This window comes from Tubulanus polymorphus, chromosome 5 (genome assembly GCF_964204645.1).
Source record: "Tubulanus polymorphus chromosome 5, tnTubPoly1.2, whole genome shotgun sequence".
In the NCBI taxonomy this organism is placed as follows: Eukaryota; Metazoa; Nemertea; class Palaeonemertea; order Tubulaniformes; family Tubulanidae; genus Tubulanus; species Tubulanus polymorphus.
The window spans coordinates 8,745,611-8,771,319 of record NC_134029.1 but is presented as its reverse complement, the minus strand read 5'-3'; the positions used below and the strand labels follow the sequence as shown (position 1 = coordinate 8,771,319).

The following is a 25,709-nucleotide window of genomic DNA, read 5'->3' as shown; positions in this document are numbered from 1 at the left end:
TTAGTGCCCCCGTGTAAGAAAATAAAGATAGACCCGTGAAGCTGAGCGCCGCAAGTCAGCTATATATAAACGTATAAATCTGTTCGATTCAGAAGTTCTAACTGGCGGCCCCAGTGCTGCCATTGCTGCGGAGGCAGAAAGTGCAAATCTGTTGCATCGTAAAATGTATGGCGGTAGTAATTATATCATTAGTTCTGAAACCGTCGCTACAAGTGCATAATAACCTCCATAAATTCGATGAAACTTGTCGTTTTTGTCGTTGCGTGATGGGCGCAATGTAGTTTATAATTAGTGGCGACCTATTTTGCGATGAAATTAACACTTTAATGCACACTCTTCGGTCGGTACGCGAGATACAACTGAAAAACGATCTTTGGGAAAGTTTTGCGGCATGCCTTTATATTAACCAACACACCGCCAACATGTAACAACGAGTCTCCGGGTCCAGAACTGCACGAAACACCGACTTCTCTGAAACAACGACTGGACTATATATTTGTTTAGGAAATCAGTATATACATATAGATAAATATGGAAGTCGACGAGGCGTTGACCAGGTTGGGGAGATATAGCCGTTGGCAAATGCTATCTTATGCCCTGTTAAGTATTTGTGCCTATGTACCGGGATGTTGGCACATGCTCTCCATTGTTTTTATCGGTAAGTCCTATATTTTCTTTATATCTATACTATACCACTATATATGTAGATAAAATGATATCATTCATGCTTGACTTAATCTGAAATTAATTTTACCTCATCTTAGATATGAGATATATATATATTTTTTAAAAGGAAACTATGTTTGTAATAGATAATTAATTGTCCAATGAATCTTTTACACTAAGCCCAATTCGAATTGTCTTGACATCTTAGTCAATTGTGCAATGTAAAAGAGCAATCATTTTCCAAAAGCAATCATTTTCCAAAGCTCAGAGAAGTTGTTATTGCTATTATATGTAAATTGTGCACACCTTAAAAGCCTTCCTTAATCTTTTCAATTGCTGCTTGATTTTTATACACTATGCCAAGATCATCGTGGAGTTTACGTAAAATAAGTGCGTACACGCACATTTCGATGTTTATTTGAATCTTTTTGCAATATTTGAACGGGCTCGGGGTCTAGGCGATGGTTTACTGGTTTCCTGCGTGTTTGTTTGTCTTTGATTAATGATGGTTAGCATTCATTCATTGTTTGTTAACTCCACCACAGTCGGAAACTCTCTGCGACTACCAGTTTAACGGTGACATTGATTTAAGCTCAATAGTCAAATACATCATGTATTCGAATTATCCCATTGACCTGTTATGAGTATATCTCTTATGGTCTTTATATGAATATATAGCGATTTGCCCCCGTTAATTTTTTGTTTGCATTGAGTCGATTATGCGGTAGTCATTGTTCTAATCCCACGGTCGGTAACTGGGAATTGCAACCGCTAAGCACTACGCGGACATTTTTAGGAAGTTTCCAAGGCGCACTCGCCAGAACCAAGATTCGAGATGCTTATCATTAAGAGAAACCCGAAACATCATTTCAAACAACTGGATCATGTTCCACATTTGTTGAGATTAGTTTTTTTCAATGTTTTAACTCGGAATCAAATCTCAACTTACAACTGTGGAACTGGGTCATGTTATTGTCTTTTTCTTACGTTTCGGGTGGAATCCTTCGCCACCCATCTGCAGAGTTTATTCGAAAAAGAAAATAAGAAAAAACATTAACAGTTGTTTAAATTGATATTGTGGGTTCCTCTTAATGATATTCATCGAGACTGGAAATTGTATCGCCCAAGGCGCTCATTCAAACCCATGAATCTACCACATACGTATTCTATACACATGTACACACGTACTATTTAACTGACATATAACTGTAATTAATGGATGTTGTGTGATTACTTAAATACATAATGGATACAATTGTGCATTTCTGTTAATTACGGTGATAATTAAAAAATCCTAAGAAATACCGCTCTAACCCGTGGCAGAGCTCGATATATTGTTTAGCCATCATTTTTCTAAGTAACCCGTGGGAAAATGCAATCATTATATAATCGGAAATGGACGTCACTTGATATTTGAACGTCCAGGATATACATGTAAAATTTAAGCTGACCGCACTTCGGTTTAGCTAGATCCAGTCAGTATAAGCTACATATTAATTTTCCTGAAAATACTGTGTCCAAATTATGCAGATTACCGAAAGCAACTTTTGAATCCCCATAATGTACTGAAGCAATGACTTATCATTATTATCACCATTGATATTACCATCAGATTTATGTTATGCGTATTGTAATTATACATATTTGTCTTACGATACATTTGTTTACTATACTATTTTCGAAGTTACTATGAAATGATATGAAATGAATCTATTTCAAAGAGCCCGATATGCGTGGGCATCTTTTTGAGTTGTTAGGTTGATTTTCGAGCCACTTCCCGGCCAGAAAATTGTTTGCTGGCCGCAATGCGCTTACGCTAACGGGTCAATGGTGTAGTGTTCCGTTTACATTCAATCCATAAACGTATCAAAATGTATTTGCTTTCTACATTAATGTCAATTAGCATATATTCGTCCGCTGTGTCATATTATACGAGTGTAGCGATAAAAAGTAATTTGTTATACTTTCATCGTCGTTTTCATTCTTAACTGAGTTCCGATCCATTTTTAGGTTTTTTTCTTCTCGCAAATTGCTAGAATGCGTATAACCAATCGAGTATAGGTCTTTCCCAACGGCTGGAGATGTGCGCGATAAGTTAATTTAAGAGAATTCTGCAAGATTGACCATGAAAACTAGGAAGTATACTACTCCTGTTCTGAAAGACCTCCATTTTAGCTCCCGATTGCTGTTAGAGCTGAATTTAATGTTCTTGAACCCGTATATAGATGTCTTAATATACACTGCGGCGAATAAGTTAAAGTCATTTCTTAATGTTTACGTACCTACACGATCCCTTCGCTCTAGTCAATCAAAGCAACTAGTCAAGCAAATATCAAACCGTAGTTTTGGTGAGAGGGCCTTCAGATTGCCGGTCAAAGTCTTTGGATTGCAATTCTTGATCAACTTAAATCTAGTGTTACACTCGAGTGTTTAAATCAAATCAACATATCTTTTAGAACGCACCTATTTCATGTGATCTCATTATAAATTGTGCTTTTTTATAAACTATTTCAATATTTCTGTGTTATTTTGTTAATTTGAATTAATAAAAAAAATTCTTAGAATCTTATAGTTTTTCTTTTAATTCGCAGGTGGAATGCCAGATTATAATTGCAATGTTTCATCGGGGACTATCTTACCGAAGAAGAAGAATCTAGAGGATGAACTGATAACGGACCCGTGTAGAGAGTACGTTGACCTAGCCGTCGACAACACCACGGAAACGTGTAGCAATGGCTACAATTTCAGCGGGGATTTCGAGTTGACTATAGTCGACGATGTGCGTAATCTAGCAATTTTTATATCAATTCTGGGGGTTGTGATGTAATTTGCTTGCATCAGGCTTGTATCTATTTTCTAAGAAAGTGTCTAATTCCTTCGAAAATGATTGGTTGCTGACGAAGCTGCTGTAAGCCACGCTCGCACGATATTTAGAACGGTCTAAATTTGACCCGTTCCAATTTGGAACGTACCAAGCGTTCGCACTAGCGAAACGTCCGAAAATATTCATGGGGACATCTTGCAGGGCCAGTGATAACTATCTGAAGCCAATTCAGAAACGCGTGTGTGAACGCGCTCTCTGATTTGGCCCGTTCAAAGTTTGGCATGTTTTAGGTACGAACCCATTTAGGACATTCTTTAGGGATAGTGTGAACGTGCCTTACATGTCTAACCGATCCATTTTTTGTTACCTTGTAAAATCGTCGAAACTGTTTGTTTCAATTCAGTGAAACCATTAGATTACAGTCCTTTTTGCTTTATATCTGAATTGATTTTCAAAATCATGCGTGAAAGTTTGAACAAAAATGAGAATACGAACAAATGAAACCAGTCAACCTCACAAATGCTATTGAAGATTTTAAAGAAGAAAATTTATTTCTAAGATTAAGTCTGTCAGACAAGAAGGGAATGAAATCTAGATAGATTATATGTATAGTAGTAGCTGATTTATGGAACCCAATCTCCACCTATTTTCACTACATAATTCGAAAATCCATTGCATTGAAATAAACTTACAGTTTAAAACAATGCGAATCTAAGACGAGATATCTACTTTAACGCCACGTACTTAATTCCCACGATTTCGTTTAAGCAACGAACATCTTTTCGTTCAACCCCCAGGGCATACAATTGGTGAAAATTCTGTCGGCCTTATCGTGAACATGAATTCATGACGAGCGCGTGTTTTATAGGATGCGCATCCCTTGTTATAACCACGAAAATCCATTCTGGATATAGAGGGAAAAATTGTGAAACTCTATGCAGCATTTAAAAAAAAACTTAACAGAATAGTGTTAGCTTACGATGCAACTTTCCACTGTTCTGAGTTTAGAAGATAAAGCTTACCACATGCCTACTTGTCAAGGTTGTTTCGACTCTCAGCAGTGATGCCACGTTAATACAAGCGTGATTTTTCTTTTTACTTTTCTTCAACCGTTGTAACACCTCTTATCTAGGTATATGCATAGGTTAAATAGCTATACATATCTGAGCATCATCGGCCAACATTTTTCTTCACAATCGGTGCACCCCACTCATGAAAATGCCACCGATTTACGAATTAGATCAGTAATTAGTAACTGGATGTGTGTATAGGTATTTATTATTTTGACCAACTGTGTAAATAAATCCCCGATATAACCAACGAGTGGTGGGAATAATTATTGTAAGGTTTCAACTTACTGATCTCAAATATTTTTCCACGTGTTCGCCTCGTGAGTGATGCAATATGTTTATCGGTGAACATTTGTTCGCGAAATTAGATGCTCAATTTACATTTCACAACGGCGGTAGTAACGCTAAAAGAAAAACTAACGATTATGATTTAATCGGAATTTGGCTAATCCTTCCTTGACTGATTAACCTATTCATCGTTTAATTAAATATGAAATTGATCAATTGTGGGATCAGCACGACGGATGGCGAAACACTGGGTCATTCGTAGTGAAATTCAGTTCATTTTCAATGAGACCTGATTCTTAGGGGTCCAAATGCAAAAATTACCAAACAAGTCATCGGATAGATATATAGATATATTATTGCCTTTCTCACTAGCGTATGGTATAGATTGCAGCAGAGAAAAGTCGATTCTAATTATCTAAAAAACTAAGAACTCTCTTTTAAAATGCATTTGATAACAATGGCACTATGTGGGCGTGAACATTAACCAAAATGAAGTCAAAATATTTTGCAGTATATGCTGGTTTGCGAGCAAGAATATTTGGTGGAGTTATCACAGACTATTTTCGTGGTAGGCGTCATGTTCGGAGCAATAGCGTGCACGTCCTTAGCCGATATGTATGGTCGAAAATGGGTTCACCTCGCCTGCCAGTGGATCCTCGTGGTAGTAGGCGTAGTGACGGCGTTCGCTCACAACTACGAATTTTTTCTGTTCCTGCGATTTTTAACCGGAGCTCTTCAACAGGTGAGAATCCGACACAAGCGCATCTTCGCAATTTCCAATTTCGATTAAACCGTGTGTTTAACCACCTAAGACTAATATTTCCTCATTCCAAAATGAAGCACTGTCTAAACATCGTCAATGATGAAATATTACCGCATTTACGCGTTGTAATTTTGATCTTTCTTACAGGGAATCATTTTGGCAGCGTTCGTCCAAGGTTGTGAAATATTCGCAGCCGATCAAAGAACATTTGCCGGACTGGGAGTGAACATCGTCTGGGCAATAGCTATGATGGTGCTAGCTGGGTTAGCGTACGCTTTGAGGAACTGGCGCTATTTTCAACTGGCTATAACATTGCCTGGCATTTGGTCAATCGCTGGAATATGGTACGGTCAGACTATATGCGATATAATGACGTAACTTCGTAATGACCAACGTAAATGGGCCTGGTTGAATAAATTCCGGTCAGTTTCGTTAGGCGCATTCATCCTCGAGACCCATGCGAGCTTTTGTTTGTTTGCGTAATTTTCACGTTGAAACACGCTCCAACCTACCAGCCTTTAGCCAAAATTAGATTTTGTCATCAATTCTTGTGAATCATGTTTCGGTCATTGCTCAAAGCTGATGCACAGCTGATTTCTTTATCATTTTTACAACACATTGTTTCCGATGAACCATAATGCGTCCAATATTCGATTTTTCAACCTTGGAGTAATTCTTTACTTAAACGTTAATCTATGAGTGAGTGAAAAAACGAAGCAAAATATCTGGGGCCGGTTTTAAAGACTGATATCAACTTCAACCCCGAGTTAACTCAATGGAAAATGAATGGGATACTCACACGCACCAGATGGCATAACAATACACTCAGTTATATTATGCCTACTGAAAATTAGTTTTTGAACTCGACTTTCAGGCTTCCAAATGGAAATATCGCCAAACAAGTCATCAAATAGATATAAGATGTTACCAATGAGTGTATGGTATAGTTTTACTGTAAATTAATTTACTGATGAGAAGAGTTGATTCAAACTTAATTGAAATGAAGAAGAAATAGAAGCGCGGTAACCGAGTAACCACTAGCGAACCTGGCGGATCCTCGCTTGCCAAACGTAGAATTATCGACTGCCACATTTGTTTCTTTTTGATAGCGTTGCGGGTACCCCATTGTGTTAGCCCCGCGATAAAGTTAATACCAGTCTATAAAACTGGCCCCTGGACTTTTACATGAAAAGCGCTTTGCTTGTAGTCTGTAGAGTAGATGATTTATACATTGATACGTCACTCGCATGTATGCACACGCTCACAGAGACGGGCGTACAACGAAATAGAAAGAAATGATATGAAATGAAACGTATACATAAACAACCGAAGAATTGTGCCGTTATCGCGTGAAAATTCAGTGTCTAAACTCGATTCCAGGTTCTTCCCCGAGTCGATACCGTGGTTAGTGGCCAACGGAAAGATCGACCGAGCCGAAGACATCATCAAAAAAGCGGCGAAAATGAACGGAGTCGAGAAGAACTACCCGAAGAACATATTCCCGCGTCACGAGAGAGAGGAAAAATCGGAGCCGAACGACGAAGCTCAAACGGAGACTGCTGCCAAGAAATCGAAGTTTCAGTCGATGAGGGAAAAGTTGTGCGGAAAAGACGACGGCGAAATTAAAAAGGAAAACATTTTTACTGTTTTGAAACACGCAAAACTTAGAGTCTATGTATTCGTTATGTGCAGCCTATGGTAATTACTAACAAAAAGTCCGAAATTCTCTCAAAAAAATGTTCCATTTATTACTAGAATATTTTTGCTTATTACGGTTGGTTAAAAATAAGATAATAAACATCATTTTAGCTACAGGCAAGATTTAAGAAATTACAAATCTATCACGCTTTGCATAAACCAATCGTTAAGTTGCAAGGTTTGCCAAAATTCCCAGAAAAACCACTGGAGTTTAGTTTCGAGGTTTTACACATCACGATTTTTTTTCTTTTTTTTAGGTTTGTAAATAGTTTGGTATACTTTGGTCTCTCGTTGAGTACGTCTGCATTGGCCGGTGATAGATACCTCAATTTTTTCCTCAGCGGGGCCGTTGAATTGCCGGCGTATATTCAGTGTCTCATTGTTCTAGGAAGGTGAATACTCATTTGAAATTCACGCACGTCACAATTTTTAACGTCGATCCACGGTGGCGTCCTGGGGAAAGTAAAAAAAGTGATTTTGAATTAGAAAATTACATTTAACTGTGAAATCTAGCTTAGCAACTAGTTTTCTCAGTTCAAAGTAATTATCTAGGTTTTATTCGAGAATTGAGAAAATGGTTTATTTCGAATCAATAAATCGGAATAAACCTATCTGGGTTTTTGATATGTCCCCAAGACGCTTCGGTATCGTTCAATATAACTATCTACCAATTAGAAAGCTCGTGTCGTTGGTTGACAATAAATTTATCACTCATCAATTCAAAGTCGATATCTTCTGGAAAGTCTAATACTGTATTGATGAATAGATATCACCAAGTGCGAAACTTACTTCCATTTTCAACCGCTCCTTCGGACCTTTTTTATTACTTGTAGTACGTATTTTTTCACGAAAAAGGTGAGAGGGCGAAGGGGATAAGAATAAAATATCTTAAGAAATTTTATAATAGCTTATTAAAATGGAAAGGAACAGGGACTAAAGATACCTCGGAAGGACTACTGAAAAGAATTAAAAGGAGTGAAAATTGTGACGAATTTGATTCAAATAATGGGAGAAATTTTAAAAAAACTAACTGTTTTGCAAAATCACGAGATTGAAAAATAAGATGAACATGACATTTGCTAGTAGATTGAAAATAAAGACGGACGTTAAAAAAAATTTTTGTTTTGGAAAAATTGCGATGAAAGCAGGAAGGAAGATTTAAAAGAGTCAATTTGATGACTTTTGCGGAATTCCGGGAGACGGATCCGTACTCCAAGTAATTAGAATAGGCCTTAAGCAAAATCTCACAGTGTCGACCTTTGAACAAATATCATGAGCTTTTTAAACAAATATTCTATGAGTAGTGTGGTGTTTGAACATCGAAAAGAATGATTGAAATAAGAAACGCTTTCACTGAAGTGAGCTACATTTTAATCAATCAAATGTTTTAAGTTATTTTCTAAGGACTGACTGTTAAGCTAAAATGCTATTATCATTATGCTATGCAGATATGGTCGGCGTGTACCGTTGTGTGTTTATCACGCGATCGCGGGTATTGGACTGATGGTTACGTTAGCTATACCAAAAACAACTGGTACGTAGAAATATCAATAATGCATGCAATAACCAAGAACGTAGCCTAAATCCCAGCGCACACGGCACCGAAAAAAAAGGTAATTTCCTCGTGAAAAAAGTTTTTTTGTAATTCCGTGTGTGGCGGGCTATATAAGCTTAGCGGTTTACGCTATGATCGAAAACAAGGATGATCGAGGTGAACGTAGATTTTTCTTCAGAATAAACGTATAATATACTAAGCTGCATCGTTTAGGAGTTAGCTTTGTTCAAAGATTTCGCGATTCAAAGAAACATATTTCGCTGAAAAACGTATTTCATCGAGAATTGAGTTTATTAATTTTCTATTTTCTCATCTTATGTGAAGTGCAAAGATTATTTTGTAGATAGTGCGCTATATCAAGAAAATGAATTAAATTAGTATAATAATAATTATTATTCTTAGATACCGAGTCTAAATCGTCTCAGTATTGTTGATTCTAAAATATTAATACATATATATACACATCTATGGGATTTTTCAGCCGCTGGTGACAGCCTGAATTGGTTGAGCATCATATTCACGATGATCGGCAAATTCGGAATCACTTGCTCGTTCGGGACGATATTTTTGTACGCAGGCGAAATATTCCCGACTAACGTCAGAAATACGGGAATGGGCATGTGTTCTGTTGCAGCCCGTATCGGTGGTATGCTGGCGCCCTTTTCTACTTTACTGGTAAGTGCGGTCCGATTAACACCTCGTGGAGAACGTGTACCGCCAGTTATCCCACCAGATGCTGATACCTAAACACTGGACATGCGTATACTCGATATCTTATCTTATCCGTAAAAACTGTTAGAATAATGTTTATATACATTGCACTACGACATGTGCACTACGTCACCAATACTGACATTTCAAAATAACAAATTAATTGTGAATTTTGGCATTTTTATCAATCAAATTTTGATGTCTTTTTGACGATTAATTTTTGAGAAGATGTGCGCTATACGTCATCAGTATATCGCGGCTAGACAGGTTGCCGGTCAATTCAATACAAATATCGGTATCGTATTTAAATTCAAATCAACTTACGCATTTTCAGGCTCGGAAGATACCCTGGTTACCGGGCGTCATCTTCGGTGTGTTGTCGATCATAGTCGGCGGGCTGACGCTGCTTTTGCCGGAAACATTAGGACAGCCGCTTCCTCAAACGATCGACGACATGAAACAGTGGAACCGAAAACGCAGGAAATCCAGTCACATCATCACACCCATAGAGGACTTCCAAACGCAATCAAACGACACGAAGCTTTAATTCATATTCAATGTCAGTCGCCTAGAAATATCGTCGGTGCTCATTTCTAAAATGGCCACACAGGTCCGACGTCCATTCAACGAAAAATGTCGAGTCTATATACCTCATGTAAATATGAAAGGGTGTAGCGTGTAGACATTGAGAATTTGATTGATTTGTTTTTCTGATTAAGTCGATTCAGGTGAACACACGTGGGGGGATTTCATTTTAGAAAGCACGAGAAAGGATATGATTGGAGACTTATGTATCTAAAATATGCATCCCACGTTCGAACATGTCAGTCCTTGATAATGCACGTGGGCGCTAGTGGTCGATTACAATGTTGGTGGGGACTCCCTATTTTCTTAATACGGGAGATGGAAATATATATACTGTATAAAGATAAGTACAAACAAAGAAAGCAAACGCGATGTGAAGAAATGTATCATATAAGAATATTAATCGAAAATTGTTTTTACGTGTAGCATTTAACGTCATCATTACTAATACATATAATATTATAAGTGTTTTATACTTAACCAGATACGCGAGCAATTCGTTTAAAGCAAAAGTCATTTTGTTTTTCATTGTAGCTTTTATAACAATTAACACGTTTATCCAGTTTGCGGTTCACTAAACCTCACTAACCATGGACGTATCATAGGCTCTATAACGTCCATGCTCTAACTGGCCCTCGTGGTCTATTTTTTACGTTTGTATCAATCCATCGATGTATGTATTAGTATATAAAGTAGTACACATATTAATAAAAATGAAGTAAAGCTAGTGTGAGTGGTTAGTGTCGTGTATTCTTGAGTCAATCGAGAGGGGTAGGATCGCATCTTTGAAGGTGGAAGTCGTTCGGACAGGGACTGGGACTGGGACTTGGACTGAAACACGAGAGGGATTGCAGCAGGGGAAGGGGTAGGGACTGCGACTGCGCCTGGGTCTGGAACAGGGACAGGGACATTGACAGGAGAGGGACTGGAACTGGAACTGGGGCAGGGACTGGGACTGGGACTGAGACAGGGATATTGAGATATATTCTAATGGATTTCTCTTCAAGTCACGCTTGTATATACATTACGGTAATAGTAAAAGTGACAACAATATCTGGGAAAGAGATCTAAAGCATTTTCCAACGTGAATCGAAGTGGAATCGAAGGGAATTCTTCGGTGTCGTAAAGGAAATGAGAGTACACTATCGACCCCGATAACATTATTCGAAATACAACACTTCTGTGTAGGCTAGTCTGACAGCCACGCACTCCCGCGGGTTCTGTGACGAAACAAAAACCGATAAAGCTGCCGAACGTTGCGTTTTTCGAAGATGGAAACTTCCAAACGATTCAACGTAAGTTACTTTTGTCATTTTGATAAAACGTCAGATTCATTTTGTAATACACCGCCAATGTCAATATAGAAATAATGGGCATAAAAACATTTTAAGAAACCTCAATTTCCTTTATATTTCATACGAAAAGACTTTTCTCCTTCAAAATCTCTATGAGAAACAATGTGCCAAAACGTATATTAATAGCAATTTTCTTAACGTTAATCGATGCAGCTGCATTAGGTCCTTGTTGCACAGTGTCTTACCGTTCTCAATCTATACTTTGTATAACAAAATCGAGAAAACCACCGCTCTAAGCTATATCATTAATAATCTTATAAATTGGATTGGCGCCCCGTCAACCAAATATGGACACGGCTTAGATTTTTTACATCGATGCCGATGAATATCTGGAGCTTTATTACATAATGTGTGTATCATTACATTGCAGATTGTATATTCAATTGTCTGTTTAAATATGATATGACGTTGTAACGTTTTTTTTTTTTACTCGATCGCCTACTGTTCGTTATGTTTAACCATCGATTTAGATGGCAGCTGAATATACGCATTTCAAAGCTTCGATACGAATCGTTGTGATACATCCAGAATTAAATCTCAGTTCGTCCAATCCCACAAAACCGTTGTAGAAAAAAGCCATTGTTATTTCGACCTTTTGCTGTATGGTCCTTTGTGCATTATAGTTTCTATCTTAAGTATCATGATTGTCTCTCTCTCTCGGCAGCATTACTTACTACACTTAGACCTACTTTAGAATTAAAAAGCACTGATCAAGAACCTATGGGACCCCAATGAAACTATCTTGTATAAATTGGGTGTTATAATAACCTTAATCAAAGTTTTTAAACTATTTAGATGAACGTATGATACGCGAATATCATAGTTTCTTCATTGGCAATACACATTAACTCTTGTGAGGGTTATTCTATTGCGGGGAGTCTTTTCTATAGTTAACTAGTAGCGAAATCGTCGTTTATTTAAAAAAGAAAACACACGAAAATTTACTTGGTTTTACCTACGTTCGATGAAATCTAATACAGAACTTATGCATTCCATATACCCTTCAATAATTCAAGCTTGTACCGCCTCCTTGGCTGAATAACGAAACCCTTCAAATCCATGCATAGTAAGCTTGCAAATAATGTAACACAGCTATAGAATTAGCCATATGTTGTATGTTTTGTAATCCCAGTACCGAAAAATTTAATTTACTTCTCATTGTCTTGTTTATCGATTATTTTGAAATCGGATATATTTCTGCATTCAAAAAAACATGTTAGTATATAAAGAAACTTTGCCGAAAACCAAAAACTAAATTTTCTTATATTCGATATGAAATTTCTCAAATTCAAATGATTATGTGAGTTGGTTAGAAACTCGATTGCATGAGCAAATCTCGTTCGTATTTCAGTGGTGGAGATATCTGTCTGGAACGAAACTGGTTCTGATTTATCTTCTCGCCCAGATGAATGTCCCGAGTAAGTAACTAAACTGACAACTATTTCTTTGGCTTTTGTTGATATTTTCGTATGATACAAAAAGAGAATAAAAGTAACCCACTAGATTGCGATGTAGATGGGATTTTTCAATCAGCTTCCATCTGGGAATAACATCATCGGTTGCTTCCCAACGTAGCTTCTCGGAGGTTCCACCAATATCATTCAGTCTTCTCTATTTGCATAGAATGGCAGGCCGAGCTTTTTGAAGGGCAGTTTGAGGGGCAAGAAGAAAAGTGCAATTTCACCATGAAAAGGGGAATTCCCTGAAAAAGGACAGATCTTAAATGTGATTTTTTTATAGGCTAACCTAAACTTACACAAATAAACACCTGAGTACATCATTTGAGAATGGATTAGGCCTACATTTCATTTTGTTTAAAAAACGACATACGCTGCTGTTGTGACTCAGACAGGGATTAGTCGCATATGGTCAACCGCAGTCGAACGACGCGCCCATTATATGCGAACTACCGCGACCAGTTGCGACCGATCGCGCGACTTCAGTAACATCAAATTTGGTTAAAAAAGACGACAACCCCTATATTTGGTTAAATAGCTGATCTTCGGTCACCGTCCAGTACGGACCGAATTGACCAATATTGGATATAAACGCCCACAGAAAGAAAAGACGACTGTGCGCTATACCGGCAAAGATATGCCGGTGAGCAGGTTTTTATCTTTATATTTTCAAAAAACACGATCGATGCTTTACCTTCAAATATCTATTGGGTACTTTTTATGACGCTGATGGCATTTGACCTTTTTTGAGAAACTATAGGCATTTCATTGTGTGGCCTTATATCGTTGAATATCTGTCGCTTTTCTGATTTTGTATACGATATTTTGTATAATTTTGGAAGTGGTAGAAGGACTGTGTAGCATAAACAACACACAGTTGGGCAATTTGGTGCCATGCCTTACTAAAGTAGTGGGTGTTAACAAGGCAGGAGGTTTGGTCATCAGCAAATGTACTGCGTACAAGTTGGTGACGAAAGCTAACAGTTTATGCCAGTATTATCCGAATGCAACAACAAGCAAAGGGTACGTAGCCATACTACTCGTTCTTAAAGAACATTTGACATATAAAACTTTCTATATGTTTGGTTTGAATTTCAAATTTTATTTGATCGGGAAAATACGATACGGCGGAAAGATGGCAAATGAATTGCACAGGTTGCGACGTTTGAACGGGATTGAGGCTTTGATTTGAGCATGAAAAACATGCGTGTCACGTATTTTCTTTCATTTAGAGTCGCGAATTATACGTCTTTGATACAATGTTATAAAGACAGTATGAAACCGCTGCCATTTGCAGAAGAATTCGCTGATAAGTATTTGCCAGATATTTGTTCCAGTACAATGTCAAGTAAGTGTATCTAACAGTAAACAGAGCATCATTGGAAATGGCGGATATTAAAAAAGTGAAATGTACGTATATGGACTTTTAGAGTTGAGCGAAGTTGTAAGTTGCTTCAACAACAATGCAGAACTGAAAACGGACATTTGGCTTGGACAACAGTGTGGCGTCTTCAATGAATCGGTCACTCATAAATGGTAAGCCCCTTCCCCGTATAACGTACCTCGTACCAGAAGACTATGTGTATGAGGACATTCAATGGTACCCGCAAAATCAGCTATCCCGCAAGATGGCATGACGAGCAGTAGGTCATCCGTTGTCAAAATTAATTCATTTTCAATGAGCTTTGCACTAGAATTTTAGACTCCCCAATCCATATATTATCACAGCACCAAATATACAATACTTTTATCCTTCTACTCGGATATCGGTATAGTTATATAACAATTGATTCATTTAAGAGGAAAATTCATTTGAATTTAATTGAAATGTAGAAGAAATCGAACGCGGAGTGACCACCTTTCAATCAAATTAAGACGGCTACCTCTTGAAAAGAGAGTTGATAAAGAATCTTTGGAAGTGTCCTTTACGTTTTTTCACTTTTTGCCAATTGAAAAATCATGAAATTCCATCACGGAATTAAATCATATGTTATTCGATATCATTTTTTCGACCTGTGGTGATGCAATTCCGACTATTCTCGCGTGTACAATCAAAGGGTAAGAACGAAGATTACAGCTTCGATTGTACGCACAAAATACGATGAATACGAGCCAGGTACACGTTTTTCCCAATGATGCTCGACAACCCATAATAAGGCAACGTGCTACGCTTTCACGTGGATGTGTTCTACGAGCAATCATGATTGCGCTCGTAGGTGTGTTTAAGAACAGAACGGATCGGGCAAACGTATTCGTCTTCGGGGCCGTAAACCACGTGAACACAGGTGTATAACGGCTAGTTTTCATACTTCTAAGGGAAATAGGATTATTTTTCACGGATTTCAATGTAATTTTGATAAGGTTAATGAGGAAATTACTAGGATAAAAGCTTCCCTTTAGATTTGAGACTGTTGATGTGGCAGTTAATTAAGTACCAATAGTGTTGCCAACCAAAGCACAGTCGAGTATTGCACCACGTTACCATTGTGGGTTCGAATCCCGGTATTTCTGGGGAAAGGTAGGAAGCAATACTCGACTCTACTTTGCGTTGTAGGCTTTACCACGTGACAACCAGAATCGCATATCGCGTCGCTTCGATCTACGCGCCATTGCAACTGGCTGAAAGAAGTCACGCACAGTTGCTGACAATCGCGTCGCAACCGACTTCATAAACCACCACCGTCTAGTGGGCTCAATTCAAGTTCAAATAGACTTTATTTTTTCAAGTAATGCATATACAGCTTCGCACCGCCGCAATACAGTAGATAGTACAAAGAGAATTTAGAATTTATATTCAGAAGTCTTATATTTAATTTATCGACTTTGAATTTTTATAGAATTTTTGATGAACACGGATACGCATTTTCCTGCCACAGTAACAATTGATAAACGACTGTGAAACAAAAAAAATGATCAGGTTATTTATTGGGATGCGTGCGGGAGTGTTGTACTACTTTTTAAAAAGGAAACGAAAACAGATTTATGCTCGCGAGATGCGCATCTTTATTTCTATCTTTTATTGGCGACCTTTTTTTGACCCGTGTGGAAAACAAAACTGATGAGAAACAGGCAATATTTTCGTGGTCATACTATATGCGTGATTTTTCCAATGCGTCAATAAACTTTCAAGTTAGTTTTCTTGTTTACAGTAAAACGTGGAGGACAATTCTCGATTGCTACGCTGCGAAGATCGGTGCCAAATGCGCACAAAATAAGATCGGCACGTTGTTGGCAGATTTATATTGGAAATCTTGGGTTGAAGAGCCATACAACTGTAGCAGTGGTTGCGCAAAGCAAATGTTCAACTTAATCAACGTTTTCTTCGTCCTGTTTGCTTCGAGTTTGCTCTTCGAGTTTATGTAGGTTATTAAATGTAAAGTGGTTCACATTGGCGTCACCAGAGGGTGTTGGTGGTGCAGACGACACTTTTATCTTTAACTGCAACCTACTGAATGGAATCCGTAAAAAGAATTTTTAATTTGAACTCTTTTGGCAATCCTTAGATGTATATAGATCCCTCCAATAATTAGTATGTTGTATATAGCGTATGTACATATTGTTAATAACTTAGTTATATTTTATCAAAACAAGTTTATATTTTCTGTAAATTGTAAATATTGTTTACTAAGTCTCCCTCCATGTTCCATAGAAATGGTTGGAGTGTAAATAAAATCCTAATCCTAATCCTAAAATACCTATCTAAATCCAAGTTCCGCATTTTTTAAGTACCAAATTTAGTTGGTTTTTTTTTACATTCCGGAAATTTCATAGATATTTTGCTTTGCAATTTGCAGATAAAGCCCCTCTCAAGCGTCAACTTTCATAAATTATTGGACTTCAATTTAAGAACATTCAAACCATTTCAAGAGATTTCAATTCAAAATCATTCGATCGAATGCTGCATTGCCAATATCTAATTGTAGGTGCGGGTCGTAGAACGTTGAGAAAGGTTTGCCTTAATCAAGCATCTTATACATTACGGTTAGCATAACAACGCCATTACGATGATACCGAAGTCGAAGAAAGGGAAAAGAATTCCGGGAAATGTGACCTGAATGACATACGAAGAAGAAACACTGAAGAAACTAGTATTTATATTCGACATACAACAAAATGTACTGAGACGTGGGTAAAAATTTGGCTGAGGTCTTCGATCTTCGTCGGTATTTCTATTTATACTCTATTCATATATGTATATATATGCTGCTAAAAAGTCATATGATTACATGCATAAAATTTGGATTTAAAAGCTATTAGTTATATAGTTGTTGTTTATTGGATGCGGTATCGTCACTACCAGCTATCCCACCACATGCTGCGATAACGGTCGGTTTACTAAATGACTCATAATCAATTCTATTTCAATAAACCTTGTATATTTGGGGCTCATGAATACAAATATAATATCATTACACTGGTTCAGTTTCTACGGAAGCCCCTTGGTGACATACGAGATTTTTCACACGTTCGACATAAAAAGTCGAATTTCGATATAATAAGTCGAATTTCGATATATTAAGTCGAAATTAATAAAAAATTATCTCGTATGTCACTTAGGGGCTCACATAAGTTGCTGTATGATTCAAAGAAATCGATTACTTATAGCAAACGAGGTAGATCATCGCTTGTAACAAGCGGGATATTCGATTTCCGCGGCAGCGTAAAGCGCAACGCGCACGACGCACACGGAAACAGAAGATGTAAACATGTTTCTGAGTAGGGGCGGATCCGGGGAGAGAACAGGGGTGCACCACCCCCTCTTTAAATTTCAAGTTGCCCTGAAATTTTAAGGGGAAATTGAACATATCAACTATAGAATATCAACTGATACTATAAAGTGTGAATTCAAAAGCATGTTCCTGTACTTCCAGAATGAGGTAATGTTTGCCGATGATCGGATGCCCTTTTGATAATAGATGATATGCCCTAATTTAGGGATGCACGCCTCCCTGAATCACACCCTTGATCCGCCCCAGCTGAGCTGTGCCGTGTGCGTCTACGAGAAACGAGAAACGCGGGTTCGGGAAGCAATGTTTCCGAGATGAAACATGTTTGATTCCGTGTTTAAAAGCGATTCCCTGCGTCGTGTGCGTTATGGGCTTGATCGGTAGCCCAACGCTATTCCGCGTACGGTTGACTCCGACCGAGTCGGATTCGATCAACTCGGATGTCTTTTGAAATATTTTTCTGACAATACGTATGTATGAAATACAAAACATCCAACTCGGATATCGCTCAGGTCGGACACATACGATCACAAAAGAGCCGACTTCAGAGAAGTCTTTATTAATGGGATGTACCAGATGAGATCAATTCAATCGGCGAATGATTTCCGGGCGTTTTATCGGTCTGGAAGACGAGCCGAGCGAACCAAATTTTCAGCGCGTTTCGAAATCGCTCTCCGGACATCGAAAACACGTACAAATTAATGGCATAACTTGTCAACCAGAAGATTTCGATCGCTAGATTCGCTATCAGGAACCGTTGGTAGATCAACCAATCGCCATCGTACTGTCGGTCACGCGGTTCCATCGAAACGTCGTCGTCAGGCGGAATGGCGAAAGGTAAGACGTACGACAGCAAACCGAAGCATTCGCTGACGATGAAATACGTGGAGACGCCGAGCAACGTCAAAGTCGGCGTCGATTCTATTCTCGATTCGGTGAATTCCTGACGAGTTTTCGCCGTCTTTCGTATTTTGTAGACGATCATGAAATTGATTATGACAGCCGCGACAATCGGAAGGGTACTGCACAAGCAAAGCATGCATAGATTCGCGATGGCAAAATTCGATAAATAGCCGTTGTGAATTTGCCATTCCATCGCACAGTGAATATCAAGCGGGTTGTAACTCCAACGAAAGATCTCCATAGTCGCGCAGGCAATCGAACCGAGTGACAATAAGGCTATTATCCTACGCGTCCTTTTCACCGAATTGTTGAACCTCCGCAACGGAAACCATACCAACAAGAAGCGATCGGTCATCATCGCGAAAACTAGCTGCACGCTGAAATATTGCCCGCCGACTATCAATACGTTATAGACTTTACACAAACCGGGATAATTGATCGTTTGTAGGCTATAGCCGTATTCCAGAGAGTGCAACAGGTAAAGAGTCAATATCGTCATATCGGTGACGGCAATAGCCTGGAAATAGCAGGCGGTCGAATTCTGCATGATTCTCTGCGACCAGACGATTAGACACAACGAATTACAACCGATGCCGATCATCCAGATGACAGGGTAAACGAACCGGTGAAAGCGTTTCGTGTAGGTTTCAACTATCGTCGTCAGATTTCCCTTCGTTTCGTTATCGGCCAGCGAAACGTAGATGTTCGTCAATTTGATCTTAGCAACGACGCCTCTAGTTCCGTCCGCTATTGAAAGCCACATCCCAATAGCAACGCACACGCCCGTTACCCTCAACATCGCCTTATTCGTGTTCATATTTGTCGCTTTTTACGCGAGTGATCCTGGGTTGTATCATGCGCGTCTCCAAATAATTCTATAGAATATCCAAATGAAACGATTATGGTTTCCTTCCACCACGCTCGCGTGGTTCCGTCATAAATCGAAAGGATCGGCATCACACCGGCGTCTCCGTTACTTAAGAATTTTAATCGATAATCAACCAACTCAAAACGTATAGCGAATAACGATGACAGCTTTTATCACGCGCCCATTGATGTAATTCTATAGGAAATATATCGTATTTAGCCTCGTTTAATTGAAAGATTCACATTCAAAAAAGCTCGTTTTTATAGCCGTTAGTCGTTTTAGAATCCAGAAGAGCAACGCTAACGTTCATCGAGATGATTTATGTTCTCAATCGGACTGTCAAACAACGCCGACGCGTTCATCATTCGATTTGCTGTAACACATCAAAAGCCCATCATCGCTGGTCTCTTTCCCGTCGTCGAGGTGTCTTTGTGAATATCTGCATCTTCATCCGATATGCATAGAACGGCAGTAATCGGCTCCAGCGCAAACACGCTGATATAATAGTCGGCGCGTTGATTGTCACTTCCCGTCACTTACCCTAGAGAATATATTACATACAAGTAAATATTAAACTTTCATCATTTTTCTCGAGTTTTAATTGACGATTATCCCGCCCTAGCCAACTACCTGAGTGCCGATTATATATGAAATACCAAGAGAATTTGGCATATAAAAAATCTACATTCGTTCATCGGAGTTCATTTGTTCGAACGTGATTTGCTTATCATCTGTGTCTATACGATGTCTATGCATTTCGAAGTTAACTTCAAAACGCTGTAAGGACCATCCATTAATCAAAAGGAATATTCTATGGTAGAGCATCGCGAATTAGGGTTTCATTAAGGTTGTTAAGTCGTTCTCTGAAACCCCATATCCGAGTCCGGCTTCCAGTGACCACCAAATCGATTAAAATACTCTGAATTCCAAATACCATTGAAATTAGCAGCATACGTAGGTCCCTATCCTCCAGACTGTCGACTGAAATAAGCAATATTTTATCTACTGATTTTGTCCTCGTCGAAATATGATATGAAATTGATGGAAATTGGTGTCAAATGCCTGATATTATGTTACACCAATTTTCTATCTGACCCCATCAATACAATAATCCGTGAAATGCCGATATTAGAACGTACTTTTTCAAAAAAATTTGTTCAGAAGAAGTACATATATAATGATTTTTCAAGCATGTCCCCGGCAATTTTTCATGCAATGTGTTCACGTGTATTACCTGATCTCGGAGGCTCCCTTTCCGAAGTGTGATAAGTGTTGTCCGTCGCAGAAAGGGCCGTTCCAGATGGATGATAAGCAAAGCCGATTGCGCTGTATATCATTAAGCCTGTACGAGCGTGTAAGTAACGTGTTTGCGAAATGCAAATGGCAAATTATTTCTTCTAAGCGAGTAGGGTTACCTGTTTCATACGTGGACTATCGAGCTGACCAGGCGATGGTTAAAACATGTAGTCATTTGTAATGAAATCCCATGGACGGCAATTGCTCGCCTCACAATATTGATTCCAGTCCCGGTGCGAGTCTGTTTTCGTTCGATAGCGTATACCACTATCGCGCCTGCATGAAATTCCAATCAGAAATCATTCATTTCCCGTATAATCGCGCGATCGAGTAATAAATAATCCGCCGGGACACGCGCGCGTAGTCGGGCTGATGATGATTTCCACCACAGCGTTCGCGATCGTCGTCGCGTGGAAATCGGTTTCAAAATATTTGATTTTCTCAACGCAAATAAACGAACGATCTCAACGTATTGTCAACAGCTGGCCGGTGATGCCGCGCATAAAAAAGTGATTTTTCGTCGCAGAATTTACATCTTGAACCGCGCCTACAGTCTGCTTAGAGTGACACTCATCCGGTAGTTATTTGATTTATGCGAGAAGAGTCCCCTCTTTAAACAACCTCAATATGGGTCGAACACTTCGAATGTTAAGTCAAATATCGCCGAGAACTTTGAACATTTTCCACGATAAGCTCATCGTGTACGAATTGGGAAATACAACGTGCTTCAATCACATGTACGGGGGTGAGAAAAAAATGTTGTAAATATTTACATTGCGATAAAAACCTTCTGAGTTTGAATCGCAGTCATTAGAGACTTTACGAGCGCTGTAGTTTTATCGATCGCCGCGGTCAACGTTGAATAAACCCCTGCGTGCGATACGTCACACGTTGAAACAGCGCATTTATTATAGGACCTTCCGATCGTCTGACGGTCGTTTTGCTTGAATCGTAAATTGCGTCGCGCGCGATAACAGAAACCTATTGTATCAAATGTGTTAGCGGGCTTGATCATCCGGTACACGAATTGAGAATTAGCGCGAGCGACCGGTCGAGGTGTCAACACCAGCCAGACGGTAGTATCCGCCAGTCTGGTACATCTATTATCGGCCCAGTTAGAACTGGAGACGATTTATCTCTGGACTAGATGAACGAACAAAAACTGTTTACAACGCTTTGGACGTGCGACCTGAACAGCAAGAGGGCGACCTGGTGTTTCTAATATCGATGAACAATAACCACCTGCTTGATACCATATTTTTATGAATCTATAACCAGTCGGTCGTGTATCGATTAATTTCCAGTTCCCGCAGCGTTTGATAAAGAAACGATACAACGAATTAATATAGGAAATCCAATTACTGATTACTGCCTATTCAATTACGGATAATTAATCGGAACAAGCTGATATATCATTGACAGTCGGGCCGAAATAGATGAATTATCGAACATTAGATTAATTGTCGAACCGTGCATTTTGAGAGTTTTCTCAGAGGAATAAATTAACGGTTTGCACAAACTGTTTTGATTAAGACAAATCTTTATAATGACTCAATGAAATCAACCGTTGCGTTATATCCATCCCTATAAATTTTTAAATCGCGTTCACAAACGCAGTTAAATACATACACTAATTTAGCTGAAAATTGTTGTTGCCTAAATTGCACTCAGGTTGCAGTTTGGTGACACGACGTTTCTACAGGGGTAAATGTAGCATATATATTCTAGATGACATCGAGCGAATGAATTAATAACTTCATTGTCCCGCTGATATAAGTATACTTAGAAATGTCGATTTATGCAAATTATTCAATAAACTGTTTGTTTTATTAACAACGTTGAAAATGGCACGAGCAAATATTGCGAAAGAATTTCTGCTCCGTTCGTAGAATAAAGCACTATAAAAACGCTTGCATTTTATGCAATACATGTATGTTTATAGTGTATTTTTCGTTACGTTGTTTATATATATATATATATATATATATATATATATATATATATATATATATATATATATATATATATATATATATATATATATATATATATATATATATATATATATATATATATATATATATATATATATATATATATATATATATATATATATATATATATATATATATATATATATATATATATATATATATATATATATATATATATATATATGGGTATTCGGCTGTATGTATAGGCCTACAATAGGAATTTATAATTGTGGAATATCATCATTATCATCATTTCGCCAATTCATCCCTGCAATAAATTGAAATTTTGTGATGTTCCTCTGAGTGCGCCCAGAATACCTCTGCCGAAAATACCTCTATCCAAAATACCGCCAAACATGCCAAATGATACCTCCAGAGGAAATACCTATGTATTAATGATAGTTTAGATGATAGATATGTTTTTGCGGCCTTGTCCAGCAGAGAGATGATTACCATGTCAAATATGACAAGTAGATTAGATACATTGCATTTTATTTTACTTAATAGGCCAGCCACAAATTGCTAATTTTTCAATCAAGATCGAAAGTGTTTATTAAAACTGTGTAGATGAGGTTATTTTGGGAACGTTTGGAGATACTATGGTGGAGGTATTTTGGGCGGAGGTATTTTGGGATGGGTCCTATTCCACTAAAATAAAATTTTGTGAATCCATTTTTTCTTTTATAAGTTGTCTTCCCCAAAATCATCTAAGTGGGTAAAAATCACCGCTTTTTCGTGAACATTTGAAAGCAGGATATTTCTCCGATTCTATTCATTTGCAATAGAATTACAATGTATCTGAACCGTGCTATGAACTCTCTCGTTGCGATTAATTCTCAAATTCTCAAATAGATTAGAATTGAATGAATTGTTAGAACTAATAGAATAAATGAACTTTTTACTTGTACGGTAATATTTTGAATTGTGAACTCTGTTTAGCTTGTGGTATATTTCGCTGTGCGATGCGATAAATTATTTGAAATACAGAACTTTCAATTTGAAATTTTTAAGAATCAAGTTACTGATAATTGAGCCGTGCGATAACTTTTAGTATCAACTTATAGTATTAATGAACCGTTAATTTGTTGTATTTTCGAATTCAAACTGCAAAATAAGTTGTATGCTCATGATATTCCTTTTTTATACCGTACAGTCCCATATGAATACATATAAACATATCAATATGAATACATTTACCTTAAGATTGTATCGACTCGCGCTCTAAAAGGTGGGGGATTTTTAACTACTTTAAGAATCCCGGATTTTTGAGGAGGGGATTTTACCGAGAGGCTTTTTACCCAGGAGATTTTTACCTGAGGGATTTTTACCGCTAACCGAGTGTGATACACCCTCAGTTGATTTGATAAGCAACTGTAGAGTAATTGTTATTTTATTGTTATTTTCATTATTATTTCGCTGTTTTCTCGTTTCTTTTCAACTCCATTCACACATATACAATATATAAATATATTTACATTGTATCAGTGATGTATGCATCCGATTCTGAATGGTTACCATACAATAATGATGATACATGTCTTCGTGAGAAATTGTCACATTAACCATCTGTTTGAATCGTTCACAAACACCTTTCCTTTCACCGGCAACTTTTGACATCATTCTCTGCGCGTTTGAAAAGTGAATATATTGACGGCTTCGTATTTAGTGCCGAGCGGTCGTAATTACACGGTAGGGGCGTCGTGCCTCGGGCAAATCATATATAATCTATCACGCCAAGCAAAAGTCTATTAACTCAAGTGTTTGACAATCAAAAACACCAAAATACGATCTTTGTAACTTCTCGCCGTCTTTTTCTGTAGAGACGTCTGAATAAAAGGCCGGCGATTACTTACGCGCTATAAGATAATTTGGGGGCTCATTTCGTTGTGTGTGTTTTTTCTTTTCTATAGCTCAGGGCGACAGCTCAATTGGGCCTATAGCCTGAGAAACGGTGGTTATCGAGAAAAACTGTTCACGCAACGGGTGAATCGTAAATGAATTTTCCCAGGTAATTTGAGCCTTTGTCCGTGTTTTTATGTTTAATTGCACTTACGTGTCAATTGCAAGTCGTATATATACGTTAACAAGGAGTCGGGGTCGGGCGACCGTTTCGCTGCCATCATAAATCGGATAATAAACTAAGGCATCACCAGCCGAGCTCTAATGTACCAGCGTTATCAGTCAGTTTTCCGTTCTTCTTCGTTTTAAAGACCATGTTAATACGAACGTCGTTTCGCGCTATTATTATCAAAGTCTGGTTTTGAAATAGGAGCCGATCAAATGGAAAGTTAATTGCTATCCGCGGTGACGTCTTAATCTGCACGCCTTGAAAGCCGATATTTCCCGGATGAAGCATTTAACGAGGGATGAATGTTTAATTTTTATGATCTATTGACGCCGTGGTTGATAGTATAGCACCCATTTAAGTTTATGGTTTCCAATGCGTCGCACGCTGAGCCCGCGATAGGCTGTCACCCTTATCAGTCATTCGCACATCCGTCTTATAGTTCTCTACTCGGCCAATTTTCTCGTAGTGGATTCGATTTCTTCGAATTCATTTTTCCGCTCTCTATGCGAGTAATTCTCCCCGTATTTAATTGAGAAAGTGTCAAACATTCAGATGTCAAACCTCCGCGTATACAGTAGACTAATTCACGTTATTCGAAATTACCGAATTACTCTGAAAACACTTAACGTCTTGAAAACTAATGACCAAACAAGTATTTCACGTAGTCGATTACGAAGTGTTCTAATGAATTAGAGCATAGGTAGAAAGTTAGAGTTTTACTACCGGGATAAAAACGCAGGGAACAAAATATGACAATACCATGTAAAGAAATACAATAATTACCTTCAATATTGGAGTAAAATCCATCAAATATAAAAAGATTTGAATCCAAATATTAATGATCTATATGCTTTAAGATATCGCTACCTTATCGTGGTCTC

General features: G+C 38.1%; 2 protein-coding genes across 2 annotated transcripts; one reads left to right on the top strand and one right to left on the bottom strand.

The window, feature by feature from the left end:
• Nucleotides 1-337: 337 nt before the first annotated feature.
• Nucleotides 338-10,850, top strand: LOC141905685 (organic cation transporter protein-like). Its single transcript, XM_074794659.1, has 9 exons — nt 338-658; nt 3,258-3,445; nt 5,360-5,590; nt 5,759-5,955; nt 6,992-7,309; nt 7,567-7,701; nt 8,758-8,843; nt 9,346-9,539; nt 9,910-10,850. Exons 1-9 carry the CDS (start codon nt 532-534, stop codon nt 10,120-10,122), a joined length of 1,689 nt encoding a protein of 562 aa, XP_074650760.1. The 5' UTR covers nt 338-531; the 3' UTR covers nt 10,123-10,850.
• Nucleotides 10,851-18,258: 7,408 nt separating this feature from the next.
• LOC141906202 (uncharacterized) lies at nt 18,259-19,419 on the bottom strand. The gene has a single exon (XM_074795443.1). The coding sequence runs from the start codon at nt 19,417-19,419 to the stop codon at nt 18,259-18,261; it is 1,161 nt and encodes a 386-aa protein (XP_074651544.1).
• Between the last annotated feature and the right edge of the window lie 6,290 nt (nt 19,420-25,709).

Excerpts from the sequence above, each read along its gene's own strand:
- LOC141905685 (XM_074794659.1), top strand. The coding sequence starts at position 532 with ATGGAAGTCGACGAGGCGTTGACCAGGTTGGGGAGATATAGCCGTTGG. Across the intron at positions 7,310-7,566 it reads TTCGTTATGTGCAGCCTATG|GTTTGTAAATAGTTTGGTAT; the intron begins GTAATTACTAAC and ends TCTTTTTTTTAG. Across the intron at positions 8,844-9,345 it reads AGCTATACCAAAAACAACTG|CCGCTGGTGACAGCCTGAAT; the intron begins GTACGTAGAAAT and ends GGGATTTTTCAG.
- LOC141906202 (XM_074795443.1), bottom strand. The coding sequence starts at position 19,419 with ATGAACACGAATAAGGCGATGTTGAGGGTAACGGGCGTGTGCGTTGCT.